General features: G+C 46.4%; 1 protein-coding gene across 2 annotated transcripts in view; it reads right to left on the minus strand.

The window, feature by feature from the left end:
- LOC147708035 (adenylosuccinate synthetase isozyme 2) overlaps nucleotides 1–16,679 on the minus strand; it is a 421,010-nt gene that overhangs the window by 63,206 nt on the left and 341,125 nt on the right. For both annotated transcript variants that reach the window (XM_086926842.1, XM_086926843.1), the window contains one exon: nucleotides 6,823–6,977. In XM_086926842.1, the coding sequence (XP_086782968.1) occupies nucleotides 6,823–6,977 (155 nt within the window). The remainder of the gene's footprint in view (nucleotides 1–6,822; nucleotides 6,978–16,679) is intronic.

The following is a 16,679-nucleotide window of genomic DNA, read 5'->3' on the forward strand; positions in this document are numbered from 1 at the left end:
AAATCTAAAAGACTTTTTGTGTTGTGCTGAGCACAATCGGTGACTTTGGTGGTTGCCACTTTAGGTACAGACGTCTCCTTGAGCACAACTCAACATGCATTCACTTGTATGATTGTGGATGCTACTTTAAAAAACACTGGTTCCTGGTCAGAACTCAACTCTGTGTCGGATGCCTCCTTCTTGGTTATTGCTGCTGAGTACAATTATATTCTTTCTGCCTTGACACCCCTGCTTTCCTTGGTGCGCTTTTCTGCACCTGGCTATTGTAACCTGTGCTTCTCTGGACCTGGTTGTCGCTGTTGTTATCGCTTTCATTCTGTATGTATACTGGCTCTGTGTTATATTGCAGCACAGTACCTCTTCTTTCAGTCTTACCAGCAGGTTCTGGGCCACTTGTGGCTGACATTTCCTGATGGCCTTTGCTTTCTTCAAAAGCCTTGCACTGTTGGGAATGGCGCGGACTCCACATACGCAAACCATCGAAAACTTCATTTCGACTGTGGCGCACATCACACACAAGAGCAGTTTGCTGGACCTCTGCAAACTCTCAAGGAGAGCACTCATTACTTCAGGCTGCAGATGCCCTAACTTGTTGCCAGTTGTAGTGCTCTACCTAGCCAAGTAGCATGCAAATGACTATGCCACACACAGAGCTCTGTAGTGCACATCTTTATTCTTTAGAATGCAACCATTAGCTAACTGCACATATTGCGTCAATAACTTTATTAACCACATCCAGACACACCCAAACGATTACGTTAGTCTTCTATGGAGTCCAACACGGACCAGGAGGGTTCCACTTATTATTTACAGGACACTACAAGAGCCATCCTGAACACAATGAAGAAACAAGTCAATGCTCCACTGCGTGACTGCAAGCTGGCTTCCACAAAGATAGATCCTGCACAGACCAGATGGCAACACTGCGCATCATCAATGGGCAGTCGATGGAATGGAACTCCCCCACTATGTCAATTTCATAGACTAAGGGAATGCATTCTCATAATAATCATCAGGAACTCTTACAAGGGAATGACCTGCAAGATAGTCCATGGAGGACTCCTCACAGAAGCCTTCCAAGTGACGACTGGAGTTCGCCAGGGCTGTTTATTCTTGCCTTTTCTCTTCCTGTTGGCCATAGACTGGATCATGAAGAAATCTACAGCATGGAGAAGAAATTGGATCCATAGACGCAGCCCGACGACCTGGACTTTGTAGATGACCTGGCCCTATTCTCCCATATCCAACTGCAGATGCAAGGGAAGACAGACATTGTAGCAGCCACATCCACACAACTTGGACTCAACATCCAGAGGGGAAAAACCACAATCCTGAAGGATAACACAGCCAGCACAACTGCAGTCACTCTTGCAGGCAATGCACTGGAAAGAGGTTGAGGCCTTCACCTACCTGTGCAGTGTCTTAGACAAGCAGGGCAGCACAGACTTAGACATCAAAGCAAGAATCAGCAAAGCAAGGGACGCATTCATTCAGCTAAAGAAGATCTGGTGCTTCAAGGACCTAGTGAAGCAAAAAGATCAGGATTTTTTAACACCAATATAAGATTTGTCCTTCTGTATGGAGCAGAAACTTGGAGGAGAACAGTGACCACCACCAACAAAGTCCAGACCTTCATCAACACCTGTCTGAGAAAAATCCTCTAAATTCTCTGGCCAAACACCACCAGCAACGATGACCTATGGCAGCAGACTTTCCAACTCCCTGCTCACAAAGAAATCATGAAAAGGCGCTAGGGCTGGATAGGCCACACCCTTTGCAAGCCTGCACCAAACACCACCAGGCAAGCCCTGACCTGAAACCTTCAAGGGAAAAGGAAAAGAGGAAGGCCAACAAACACCTGGTGCCGAGGCCTCGAGGCTGACTGCATGGTGATGGGTTACACCTGGAGTCAGACTGAAAAAAAAAACCAACACACACATGGCTGGATAATTCTGGTTTATTGGCCTATTTCCCAGGAGGGGTATTAGGCATAAGTAAGATAATGTTCTCCACCAGGTCATAGTCCTGTTGGTTTAACTAGACTTATTTCTAGAATTATTCTTCTAGTGAGCATTTGTGTTCTAGTTTGACAACCATGTTGAACTTTTAATCTTGAATTGTACACCTAGCGGATATCTATTTTTGGTTGATCCTTTAGAAAAAGACTGTGTGAAGCTCTAAACAGAGACCTTGTTTATCATTCTGTCTCGGGGTTAATGTTGGTAGGAGAGCTGAAACCACAAATACTTTGTGCTGATTGATTGTTGGTGGAACCACCAGCACATATTCAAGGTCTTTGGGACTCTTTCTGCCTTAATAAGGTGTATGGGGGTAGTCTGGGTGAAAAAGAAAAAAGTTGGAAATACCATTGCACTGGTCCTGTCCTTTCCGGTGCAGCACTGTCTTACTAAATCACTGAGGGGCTCGGTCCCCTGTAGACAGTCCTCCACTTTCAATGTGACCATCAAAGGTTTATGGAACTCAGAAGGTTCTGTACAACGTTTGACTAAAGCCATAGAAGCATGCAGAATAATTAGCTTTCCTCTCCAAGATAGGGCCCTTTACAGGAAGTGAAATGAGTGAGCCCAACAACAAAAGGGAGATGGTAGAAAAGTGGGAGATGCACAAAGGTAAAGCAATTGTGGTAGAAAGGAGTGTCTAAGAAAGAATAAAAGTTAGGGACGAAGAAGAAAGGAACAAAGAACAGTCAGTAGAAAAGTAGGATGGAAGAAAGGGGGAGACAAAGAAATGGAAGAAAACACTGCTGAAAAGTGTGTCCCAAAATAAATATGCAGCAATGAACAAATTAAAGGAGAAATAAGAAGGAGGAATAAAAAGGAATCAAAGGAGGAAAGAAAGGTCGTAAAGAAAGAAGAAAAATCAAAGGAGACCAATAATTAATGAAGGGGAAGTTATGTTGAAGGAAAAATTGCAATTTCCATTATAATTTTAAATTGAACTCTGAGGTTCCCTTCCCTACCATCCAAATATAGATAATAGTGTCCAACAGGTGTGTTTTTTTGTTTGTTTAGTATTAGCCGTGTGAAGACAAAGTTACTATTACTTTCTTTTATAATTGGGTGATATAAGTTTGTTTTGCACATAGTCTTCTGCATGGGACCAAGTGGTATCATCAGCCCCAGTCAGCTTTTTTTGCAGAAAACTTCACAGCTTCATTAAATTATGTTTTGTTCTTACTTTGTCTCTTTGCAGGTCATTACATCACAAGCGAAATTCTCCCTCTCTCCTCATTTCTAGACTTGGTTGTGTATCAATTTGACTGATTGAATATATTTCACACACATCGCTGAATATATTTCACACACATCGCTGATTGCTACAATGATGACAGGGAACACCTTCATAGGACCCCTTGGCACTTCGGTCCAGATGAAAGTCCTGGACCATTTAAGCTCCTCGTAGTAGGCTGAAACATGTCAGCCTTTTTTTATGGTACAACTTTCCCCTGACACTTTAGCCTTACTGTATGGTGAACCCAATAACATTTTTGGCCAGCCATTAGGTAACTTTAATTCCACAGTCTTTGTTCCTCACTCTATTATCAAGGGCCCTTCTTTGTGATAGTGCTCTTTACACCTTCTATACCTTACACATTGTAGACCACGCCCTCCTGACAACTGGTCTTTGCTGGATCTCTCAGCTGCCTTAGACACAGCCAACTATACCACCCTTCTCCACACCTTGGAGTCTTGAATAGGATTCCCAGGCACTATCCTTCATTGATTCTCTTTGTACCTTACCATCCAACACGATTGTTCACATGGGCTCCTCTAGGCCCAAAACATCCCCCTCACCTGTGAAGTCCCCTCAGGTCCATACTGTCCCATTATCTTCAGCCTGCACATGAAGCCCTTTGAGACTCACAGATAACAGAATAAAAATTCACCAATATGCGGTGAAAGACAACTCCATCAGAAGTTCTCCTCTGCTGAAGACATCTAACACCTCATGCACTGTCTGCCCCTCCTTCTGACTTGGATGTCAAGAACTTAGCTGAAGCTCAAACTCACGAGGACAGGATTCCCAGAATTTTATTTTAAAAAACTTGCAAGAAAAATCATGGAATTCACTGCTGCTCAATGTGGTAGGCAGGGCGGCTCTATATAAAATGATCTCTCTTCACCAGCTACTCTACACTCTTCAGAACTTCTCATACGAAATATCACCCTCCCTGTCTCATACAACAGAATCAGCAGTGTTAACGGATTCTATGGGGCAGTAAGCAACCTCGTATAGGGTATAAGAAGTGTGTTCTATCACCATAAGAAGGGTGTTTGGGAATAACAGATGTCCAATTATGTTGTTGGGTGAGCCAAATCCTCCCTTTGAATGACTGACTATTCTCTGATCTATACGACCCCATGATGGTGGCAGAGTTGGAATGCAGAGTGCCAATGGCCTTATACACTAGCAGTATGGGACATGCACGCACTTAGATCTCCCCACGACCACGGGGACAGCCCTGGCCCGCTGGCACCGGGCCCTCCGATGGATCAAGTGGGACAGAGTTCTGATCGCTAAAACACCAATAAGGGAGGCACGTGGTTGGAACATACAGTAAAATTGGCTGGCTTTTCAGCATGTGTCCTTATCAGCATCTCCGGGCTTGGAGATGTCTGGGAGGGGAGCCATATCCAAACTTTCTCCTATCTGGTGGGAACGTATAATATGCATCACACAATTTTATCGAGATCTACAATAACGCAATGCATTGGTGGCACACAGAGGCATCCTTATTAAAATTTCAACCATAATTTACTAGAAGTGCAAGTCATACTGTCAGCTATAGGGAGCAATGGCATCTATAGACTTTATCATACATTGGTAGCCAATATCCCTGATCCTCTGGTGGTGTTGAGACAGGTGGGTGCAATATGTCAGTCCTATAGATGATTCGGATTGGGCAGAGGCATGAATGACTTCATGGATGGCGATCTCCATGAGACTAAAACTGGCATTTTGTAAACTGTGTCTCATTCAGCTGAAATATCTACACAGAGCAAACTACAGACCAATCAGGCTTAGCAAAATGAAGCAGGGTCTTGATCCTAGTGGTCTTAGATGTAGAATTGAGTTGGGTATCTTTTACCATACAGTATGGACATGTCCTAATACTGGTCACAAATTCACTGAATCAACACTGGGGTGGTCGGCAGAACGGTCGTAGCATATCCCAAAATGGCACTCTTTAGACTGATGAATGGGGAGTTCCCCCGCCTACCAGAACCATGGTGGCACTTGGACTTTTAATTGCCAAATGTGCTTTAGCCTTTCACTGGCACTTATTAGAGCTCCCCTACATAGGAATGGACTCGTAGAATGGACTTGTATGCTGAATCATTTACAAAGCCCTATCGACCAGCAATCCGATTATTTTACAGACCAGCTCACCATCTCTGGTGTCTCTCGGCATGCCCAAAGCCAGGGCACCACCAGAACAGAGACCAAGAAGTACAAAAATGAAATAATCAGGTAATAGCCCTTCTCCATTAATGCTACCATGATCTGGAACAACATCCATATAGCTACCAGGACTCCCCTAACTTGCTTCAATGTAGGGAATTGCTGACAACTCGCCTCTTCAAACAATATGTTATGATACAGTAACAATGTCTTTATCAGTGTCTGTGCCTTTGATCCGATACAGCGGCCACTGTCTTTTGGCTAGGTGTGCTCTCTATAAATACAATATATATATATATACAAACAGTACCTCAAGTGGAAGAGATCCCTCAACTTAATGGCAGAGCATACTTATACCAAGGGTCCTCACACAAGTGAGAAGTACAGCCTATGATGAAGCTTCCTATTAACAAAAGTACCAACATTATAAATTGCTACTGAACAACATAGGGAAGTATACTAATGTTACCTTATGGACCAAGACAGTTTGTTTTTTTCTCTAGTTTTTCTTTTTACCTGGAAGTACTTTTGTGTATGGATAGTACCTTGAGGGAGTAAGTTGTGCTTTAGAATGGTGTATTCCTATCTCCTTGGGGCGTTCGGAATTTGTGTAATTTGTTTTCGCGTAATTATGCAAAATTACCCATAATTATGTTAAATCCATAATATCGAGCTTTATTTTAGCGTGAAATGCGTCCTCGCATCAATTTTTGGCACAAGAAAGATTTAACTAAAAGCAGCACAGACAGTCTTTCACGTTCTGCTGTTCCAGCGCATTCTCTGAACATTTCAATAGCACGTTGCACCATTCACAGTAACTTTTTAGTGCGAATGGCATCTAATTACACCGAGTGGTGTAAGGGCATCATTTTGCATACCCATCATCTCTGCAATGCTGAGTTTGATAACATGGAAATAATAAGGGCCATTTATATAACATTTACTAAAGTGCAGGAGCACCACACTTAGAATTTGATAGAAAACTGTAGACGATCATAATAAAGCAAATTAGGCACTGGTAGAGGCACATGCTTTATTCACTTTTTTTTTTAAAAGAGAAAAGAGAAAACACTACACTCCCCAATTCTATTTTCAGAATCCCAAGCGAACCTCAGTGTGAAACCTGCTAGCCCGTCTAAGCAGTTCAGATAACTAAAGTGCCACAGCATTTGAAGTCAATTTACCATGTGAATCGTGCAATTTTCTTTCATTTGAGAGGCTGATTTGGGGTTTAATTCTCAATTTTTAGCACAAAGACGGAATGCTGGAGTAAAAAAAAAAAAGAAATGTATGTGAAAATACCTACGATTCTGTTTCAGCAATTGGCAAAAAAATAGTGCTCCTTATGTAATCTGATTAAAAACTTAAGGTATGCTCTTTACTGTAACCAATACTTACGTTATTTTGTTCAGTAGGGAAGGCACCAATCCCGACCCGAGTTGTATACGCCTTGACAACGCCATACACTTGTCCAACATTCTGTGTTGGCATTCCCAGACCCGTACAGACTCCTCCAACAGTGCAATTTGAAGAGGTAACAAATGGATATGTTCCTTGAAAAACACAAACAAGTGAGATGACATAAGAACCAAGCGTACTTATCTTTCATTTAAAAATACTTTTATACTCTTCACAGGTCTTATTCCAGTTCACCAATCATTTAGGATATTCAACATGATACTATAGTTCGCCTATTGAATTGTAAGAAAGTGTGTAACTTCATACCTTTTCTTTTTTCAGTTCTGTGTCTTTTGTTCACTTGTATCCATGATTTATTAAGCGCTGATAGGTGTGGCTGGTGGCATGAATGTCAAAAAGAAGGACCACTTCAGAGTTCTCTGAATTCAATACCTACAGATTAAGAGAAAAGGCACTAATGCCACAAAATTGGCATGGGTCTAAACTCTGAATCTGTAACTTGTGTGCTCCAGCATGGTCCTTCACTTTCCAAGCCTTGGCGGCTAGGGGAAGCAAAAGAAGGGTTCTAAATATTGATGCATGGTAAGAGCAATTATTGGAGTTAAGGGAATGGTATTGGAAGGAGGAGACAAAGCCTTTGGAGCAATGTGTCCCATGTATCTAACAGAATGGTGGAGGCAAAACTGAATTAGCACCAGTAAAGATCGACAGAGGCCAAAGCCAGCTCCTGTTGTTTAAGGACAGGCAAAGAGGAAGGTCCTCTCATTAAAGCAGGGTTACAGGATGGCGTGAAATATCCCCCCCAGTAAACTGGAGCAGCGTGCAAGATAACCTCCATTTGTGACGCTATGGCAGAGAGATAAAACTGCTTGACAAAGAAGGCTGTGACTGCATGACAAGGTCACAACTAGAAGGTTGACCACTTCTCCAACACCTTCACAGAATATGGGAGATAAAACAGTTCCATAGTTTATCAAAATGTCAATGCCTACACCAAGATTTTTAAGGAGTGCTAACAAAAGGGGCTTAAGGATCCTGGGCTGGATTTAAAGCATGAGGTCAGCAGACAAGCATGTCAAAAAGTACTTTGCAACAACATTGGTTCTCCTGGTGTTAGTTTGATAAAATAGATAATTTCTGAACAGACTGCACCAGAACCACATGTGTCAATGGTGCACACCACAGAAAGCAGTAACTTTAAGGCGACGCATCCAATTAGCCTTCGCCTAGAAAGATTTGCTGGGACATTATACGGAGAAGGAGTATGTTGATTAGTATCTGCTCTGAGGGAAATGTGTGTACCTTGAAGGACACAAGTTTGAATCTCAAAGTTGACCAAACATTTCCACAGTCCAAGACTGATAACACAATACTCACTGTCTTGAGTAATAATTTTGCCCCTTACTACAGCAAGCTGAAGCTTGCCCAATAACACACTAAGTTTGTGCCCATTTATTAGTGGAGTTTTCGCTTTTTTCCATCCTGCATCACTCCTCTTTTTTAGGTCTCACCTACAGACAGCTTTTAGCTCACGAACCCCAACTGGGTCCAATACTTAAAGTGGGCTTTGGGTCATGGGTTACCATTGGTTGGCTTTCTTGCCAGTCATTGGTCTGCTTCTATTTCAATGGCTTTCCTCTTTCTTGTGCTTGCCATTCTCCTGGAACAGAGCTTATTTGACTTCCTTGTGATTGGATAAATTGTATCCTTTAACTGGTCCACATCAGGGTACTACTGTTTATCTTTCTTACAGCAATCCATGGGAGAGCCTGTTTTCTTGCTCTCCTCTGTATACTGCTTCCCTATCACATCCCTGCCTCCCACGCTTTCCATGCTGTTCGCCAATCCTAAATGTGGTATGATGCTTTCCCATCATCAGATATAAGCAGTACCTATGACCCCTTTAGGTGTTCATGAGGACAGGAACTCTCCCCAAAAACACCAGTATGGTTAAGGTGTTTGTTGTGCTGCTCTCTCATCTCACCAGTCGTGGAAAGAAAGGTAAATGTGGATGTAAGCCAGAGAAGTTAGAGGTGGGGAGAGATCAACCAAGAGAATACATTCTACTGTGTTTTATTTTCTTGGACCCATTGAATGATTGTCAATAAAAAAAGTATGCATAATAAAAAGTGTCACAGATAAATGCAGCCTTCCTCCCATTTACATAACCATATACCAAGGGAAGTCACAAAACATTTGACCTTGTTAATGCAGGGTCATGTAGCATTCTTGTGGAAACACTGCCATGATGGAAAATGTGGATGGAACCAAGTTATACTCACACACCCTGTGGGAAAACAGCTTAGGTTCCAAACTGCAAATACACTAACTCCGAAAGAGGAATGTATGCCAGGTGCAGGCTTTTCGTTTCTTTTAGAAAACAACCCATATAGTAGGAGTCTGTAGAATTTGCAGATGAGACTAGGGCAAAAAAGACTCAAAACACTGGTAAGGTCTGTGTGGTCATCCCCTAATTGGTCATTGGCTTATTTATGGTTCAAAAACTGAGACACTATATTTTGCATTGCTGCAGATGCTGTTTAGTCATCTGGCTTCATCGTGTTTTCCGAAAAATTAATTATAAAAATACATACAAGTATATGCACTTAGAGGGGCTTTACATCAGCCCTTTTCTTCAGTTGGTCTGTTAAAGTGTCATTCACATCTTGGTACCACCCACCACAGTATAAAGCATGAGGTCAGGCTACCTCAGCCATTGGCTGTGGTCACTTTGAATGATGGCATTTTGCTCTGCAAACGTGCATATTCAGATACAAAGTAGTCCATTCAAGGGGCAAGGTTGGAAGGCCAATCTCTGCCTTTATTTCTGCTTTCATTACAGGTTTTGTATTTGCTTTTGCCATGGTTCATTTTATTTGGAAAAATATTCAAGTCAAACATAAAAGGCCGAATTCTTACTTTTACAGTTTTAATCTTCATCAAACGTTTGAGAAAAAAAAGGAAAATAAAAAAAAACAATGCAGGTTTGCCAAGGTAGACATATTTTAGCTTTGCCAATGTTCATTTTTCACTGTTTTCTTAAAGTTGGTGTCCTCCACTTTCCTTGAACTCGACGCAAGTTGTTTTGTTTAAATTGCTTTTATTTAATAGTTTCATACAGTGCAAACTACACCCGGCTGGGTTTCAAGAGCGCTGTGCATAAGTGTACCTTCACATGTCATGTGACTTACAGTTGATCAAATAAGTGGCAGCACTGTACAATAAGTAAACATATCAGTTTATAATGTATGCTAGGACTTCAACAATAGTTTGAGTAAGGGTAATCCAAAGAAAGTATTTTATCTTTCCCTTTTTCTTAATCCTGATTTTTCAATCTTGTATTTCATTGTCTTTTTTCATTTTTTTTACATTTATTTATTTTGATTATTAAATTTCTTTCCGCAGTGCTTAATTTGATCTATTTTTCCAGTTTTTTTTATTTTATTCTTCTTTCTTGTATTACATTTTCCCATTATAGCGTGCTCTCTCATCTTATCAATGATTAGCTATATGACTCCCATGTATTCGTGTGTTTGGTCTTCATTTTATTCCACCGGCTAACCATGGGATTGTGATATGAAAAGGTGCTGGTCATGAAAAAGACGTCATTTTGACATGTCATAAGGGTGTTGGACTAAGGCTTGGTGCATACTTTGTAGAGAACTTACATTTTTTTTAAATAATGGGTGTATAGTTGTTAGAACATTACATTTCCGCACCCGTGGCAACTCCCATCTAGTAGAACACGCTACCATACGGAGCATCTCATTCTTTAAGTGGCCTTAAGGATCTTAATTTATGTTATGAATCCAGTTACCCTCTTTTAGCTCTACCTAGTTCATTTCAGTTTTTTTTTCACCCAGAAGATTTTTGCTGGATAATCTAGTGTGCTCCTTTAAAATTAGCCCATCAAGAAGCATGGAGCTTAAAAGCATGGCAAAAATGAATTTTTTAGGTCGAGCCTGGGAAGGGCATACGCTGCTCTGCGAGGCATGCTGTATTCAGGTAGGGATTTGAAGCTCCGCCCACTTTCCACTGATATTTTTCATTGGTTTGTGTCATTGCCCACTGTAAGCTGTGGCTGTTCATTGGTCAATAGGCTTAGTAGTCCCTCCTTAGAACCGCCTTGTCTCATTTTGCAACCTCCCATTGTGACACCCCGTTACCTGTGTAGTTAATTGTTAGGCTTTAATTACAGCTGCCAAGTACTATTTTCTCAAATAGCTTTGTCCGGGCTGCTGTTGAAGACAGGACACGCTCTCAACTAACACTTTTTAAAAAACTTTTTTTTTATAGCACAGCGCAGAACGCATTTGCAATACAATAGGTCTCGCATATGCGAGAGTTTAAGCGATTGGCATTGTAAATGACAATGCCTTTTATTTATATGCTTTAAAAACAACACATAAATAAAAAGCATTGTCATATACAATGCCAATAGCTCAAACTCTCTCGTAAATTTGAGACCTATCGCATTTCAAATGCTTGTTTCTTTTTGCTGATGCTGTTTGACATGGACAACCAGAACTGGCAAAAAGTTGGTTATTAATCCCCTTCACAGACGCGACCCATTGGCTTCGCCAGTGCTTCCTTAAATTCTTGAAGCCAAACCTGGAGGACCTGGAATACTAAAATTCACTAGCACAATTCAGAACTGGAACACGTAAGTGGGATACGAGAACATCAGTGAAATGAAATGAATATCAGTGGTGGAGTGGAATGGGCATTCAACGATATCACAATAAAATCCATCATCTGTTTGGATTTGACCATCTTTACTAGAATCTCTCTGTGTTTTAAGGATGAATGGAGACGGGGCGTGGCCAAGCAGCATGGCCAACAGTACGTGAGCTCCTTCGGCTCCCTGCCGGCAGCCGCTAAAATCCTGACTTATAGATCCTGTCAGCCCACCTCAGACACTCCAACGGAGCTGCCGTGGACCCGGACCGTCCTGTGCTCCTCCGGTCCCGCTTTGGGAGCTGTGAGTGCCCGGATTGCAGCCAAGCTTGGCCCTATTGATCTGCCGCCGCCGGCTTTGAGATTGAGGCCGGGGATCGCGGCCTGACCCGACGTCCGGCAAATCCAGACACGGGGGAACCCATTGCCATCGGGCCCCCGCAGTTATTTGGGCGCGATGCGGTGCTGTGACCACGAAGACACGAGGCGCCATGGTGGGCCGGTCTTAATAGCCGGCTGTGGTGATAACGGCGGCCGCTGATAATAGAGGCCGGGGATCGGGCCTAGCGGAGGCGGAGCAGCGGACTTGCCGGACGACCCCCACTGTCATCCGGGGGGCCAGGCGGAGGTGAGAGTGGGACCCTGGATTGCCGCACCGGCCGGCTCGGGAAGTGGAGGAACGGCCCGCCGGTGCTGGTGGCTGTGGCGGCCTGCGTCTGATCGGGGCACCTGGTGTGGGGGGCTGCTACTCGAGGCCGGGGTTCGGGCCTAAAGGCGGCGGAGCAGCGGACTGACTGGAGAACCTTCATTGCCATTCGGGGGGCCCGGCAGCAGTAGTGGTGATATCGGGGGCCTGAAGTACTGAATAGACCAGACTGGGATGCAGAGTCACGGCCTGCTGGCACTGGTGGCCTGAGCCTTGTCGTGCTTGCTTGGTGGGGGGGGCCCGCCGCCCCCAGAGTCTTCAGCAGCGACTGGAGTGTCGCACTGCGTGCGGACAGCGCCTCATTGAGACCCGACCCGAAGATCCGCAGTGGGCCCTGGTCTGGGGTTGAGAAGACTACATGTCCACATCGGGACAGGGCCGCGTGAGTGTGGGGTCCGGAGATTGGACCGGCCCATTGCGCCTGCAGCGGGAAGGATCCCTCAGACACTGAGTGGGGGGAGGCCTGGGCCCCGATTGCCCGGAGGCGGGGCTAGTGGAGACCGGGCTGGGTGCGGTGTTCTGGACCTCTGGAACAACTCTCTCCTGGTGCTAGGGGGACACACGCCCACAAGACATCATTACCAACGCTGGGGCACAGGATCGGACATACAGCTTCTGGAGGTACCGTGGCTCGGAGGGGGTACCTTCGGGGGAGCGGCTCTGCAGCAGCTGGTGATGGGAGGATGCCGGGGGGCCCACACGTGACCCTGCGCAGGCCTGGAACAGGTGTCTGGACCTAGCCTCCTCTCTCCCTGTAGTGCACTGGATCCTGTGACGCACTCCTGCAGGGTCCTCTTGGCTAGATATAAAACAGCGCCATAACTGGGACGTGCCTGGGCGGCGGATCTAGTGAGCCTGGTGCCAAGACTATAAGGCGTCTGAGGAAACTGCCGACGATCTAGAGATTAGAGGACGCTGGAGTGGCCTTCCCTCGTACTTCATGATGCGCAAGGATAGAACACCCCGGGCGGTCCAGCCCAACACCATCACACAGTATACCACACAGAGGCTCCCTTCACAGAGACTCACTCGCCAGCCGGGCCAGGAGGAGGGGGGTCCAGCGCCCGAGGAGCCGTCACGGGCGGAGTTACTGAAGGCGATACAGGGTTCCCACTCGGCTTTGGAACGTCAGATCGAGACTGTGTCCATCGACGTGAACCTGTTGCAGACTGACCTGCGCAAGGTAGCCGATAAAGTCTCGACTGCGGAAGGGAACTTCACTCAGCTGCAGGGAGAGGTGGCGTCTCAAGAAAACGGTCTCTCAACTCTTGGCTCCTGACTCTTATCTAAAAATTCTGGACAAAAGACTGAACACTGCCTGGACAGTAAGAGGGTTATGATGGAGTGGGAGACACTGCCTAATGCTGAGCTCTAGATTTGCGGGACGCGGGTGGGGGGGGCGGGGGGGTCCGGTTCGGGGACGGGGAACAGTGCTAATGAGGATCTCCTTTTTCGCTAACACTGAGGTGGTGGTTGTTTTCAGGTTCTGGAGGGCGGCCTGGGGTGGGGGGAGTTTCTGGGAGGGATTTCACTGTTTGGGTATTTAGGAATGCTGTGTACGTCCTGGCACTGGCAGGGGAAGGGCATATTAGCGTGTTTATTTGTTGCAGTAATATTGCTCGTGGGTGGGGGGTGGTTGGGGTTGAGGGAGGTTCAGTTGGGGGGGAATGTTGCAGGCATCAGGTGTATTACAGGTCGGGCACGGGAATGATGGGTTGCAGGATGTAAGGCTGTTCGCCCGGATGGGCACTATCACCACGCATGGCACACAAGTTTTTAAGCTGGAATGTGAGGGGCCTAGGCACTTGTACCAAGCGGCATAGGGTTCTATCCTTCCTCCGGAAACACAGGATCTCTATTGCGTGTCTACAGGAGACCCATCTAGATGAGGAGGGTGCCCCAAAAGTTGGCAAAAAAGTGGAGGGGTCAGGTGTTTCACTCCTCATTCTCATCGTATGCTCGGGGAGTCCTAATTTGGGTGGCCCCAGAGGTCCCGTGCCCTGTTCAATATGTGGAGGCGATGTGTGTAAGGAAAGGAGGTATCCCAGACTAAAGTTCCTAAATCGGGATCACTATATTATTTGAAAAGACAGGAGTTTAGGAACATAAATTTCAGATGGACATAGACTGACGATAGAAAATTTCAAACAATATGTGGAGGCGGACATCAATGGCAGGTACCTGCTTTTGCGGGTGAAACTGGACGGGAGGGAACTCTCCATTTTAAATTCATACGCACCTAACGTAGACGACCCAGACTTCTTTTTGCACCTACAGGAGGTCCTTGTATCGGATCTGGAGGGCCCACTGCTATGGTTTGGGGACTTTAATTGTGTGTTGGACCCTGTATTAGATAGGTCCCCCCCCCGTGCTGGGATGAAACCGCTCATGACAGCGCGACTCAGAGAGGTGATGCAGAATCTGGGATTCAGGGATGTGTGGCGCCTGGCCAATCCAACTCAAAAATTATTTACGTGTTTCTCCCCCACCCATAATACACATAGTAGACTAGACAGGGTACTGGCGGCCAATGTGGAAGCTTCTCTCTCTCTAACGGTCACCCATCAGGCCCGTTTTCTGTCCGACCACTCTCCAGTAACGTGTGTTGCACAGTGGGAGAACCAGCCCTCCCGCCCTCGCACTTTGAGGATGCCGACAGATCTGTTGTAGGACCGGGGGGGGGGGGGAAGGACCATGTGGAGACTGCCCTCACGAATTACCTTGACTTAAACTGGGGTGGTGGGGATCTTGCCTTCTCCACCAAGTGGGATGCCCTGAAGGCGGTTGTTCGGGGTGAGTGTATGGCCCTCACCTATGGAAGCAGCTACTTAGGGAATTGCGGGATGCGGAAGATGCACTCCTGCATCTGCAAACCTTGCCAGATCCCGACGACCTGGGTCAGGAGTCGGAACAGACGGCTCGCATGTGTGTCCATGATATCTTTAATCGCCTAGACAAATACACACTTGGCCAGTATCAGCAGCGCCTCCATCGGGAAGGGGACAAATCGGGCCGACTGTTGGTCTGGATCCTCCGACGCGAGTTCGCCCCAGAGAGGATTGTGGCCCTGAGAGGCCCCACAGGAGGAATGGTGCACTCAGAGGCAGGCATCCTTCGGGTCCTGAGCTCCCACCTGCAGACAGTGTATGCGGCGGATCCCACGATTACGAGGGGACTCCTTCCTCCGTTATCTCCAGGGACTTATCCTACAGACACTCTCACGAGAAGATGCGGAGGAATTGGATGCGGTTTTAACGCTCCGGGAAGTGAAAGTGGCAATGGCTGGCCTGCCGAGGGCTAAATCCCCGGGAGGAGATGGTTACCCCTCCGAATTCTACCAAACATTTGCGGACGCCCTTGCCCAACCCCTCTTGCAAGTGTACCTGGAGGCATTTGAACGGGAGGCACTTCCGCCCAGTATGAATCAGGGGGAGATCTGTATGATCCTGAAACCGGGTGGGGATGGTGGCGACCCTGCGGCATATCGGCCCATCACCATGATAAATACCGATGTGAAGGTTCTGACTAAACTTTTGGCTGCCCAGTTGGCGCCGCACATGGCGCACCTGGTACACCCCGACCAATGTGGGTTTATCCCTGGCCGCAACACCGCCATGAATTTGAGACGACTGAACCACATCATCCACGAGGTGCGAGACAGTGAGGACCAAATGGTCCTGGTGTCGATTGACATTACTAAAGCCTTTGACACCGTGGACTGGGGGTACCTTTTAGAGGTCCTCCGGATGGTGGGGATGGGCCTCGGCTTCTGTCGCTGGATCCGCATCTTGTACAAAGCCCCCCCGGGCCAGAGTGCGGCTAGGCGCAGCACGTTCGGAAGAATGGCTCTTGGGCCGGGGCACGCGGCAGGGATGTCCCCTCTCGCCGCTTTTTTTTGCCCTGGCGATCGAGCCTCTGGCAGTCCAGATCCGGGCGGACATGGCGCGATGGGGCATCACAGTGGGCGACACGTGCAATGTGATCTTGTTATATGCGGATGACGCCCTCTTCTATTTAATGTCCCCGCGGGAGTCGGTGCCGGTCCTCCTACGGCACTTGGATCGATTTGGTGCTGCCTCGGGACTGGGAATCAACTGTGGGAAGTCCCTGATTTTCCCTCTGGCGGGCTACGGCAGTGGACCACTGACGGACCCGCCGAATCTCGGGTTGCGATGGGAACAAGAGGCGTTCCGGTATCTCGGCATCCAGGTAACACCTACGGATGCACAGGGGTTGGCCCGCAATATTGACAGAGTTATTCGGTCTTTGCAGCAATAGGTCACTTTCTGGAACTCCTTGCCATTATCTCTTATGGGGAGATTGGCCGTTGCGAAGATGGTGATGCTCCCCAGGACGCTCTATGACCTCCAGAATTCCCTGTGTCCACTCCCCTTGCGAGTCTTTCGCACACTTAACACGCTGCTCACGTCATTGCTATGGGCGGGACGGCGTA

The sequence above is a fragment of the Lissotriton vulgaris genome, chromosome 6, assembly GCF_964263255.1.
Source record: "Lissotriton vulgaris chromosome 6, aLisVul1.2, whole genome shotgun sequence".
In the NCBI taxonomy this organism is placed as follows: domain Eukaryota; kingdom Metazoa; phylum Chordata; class Amphibia; order Caudata; family Salamandridae; genus Lissotriton; species Lissotriton vulgaris.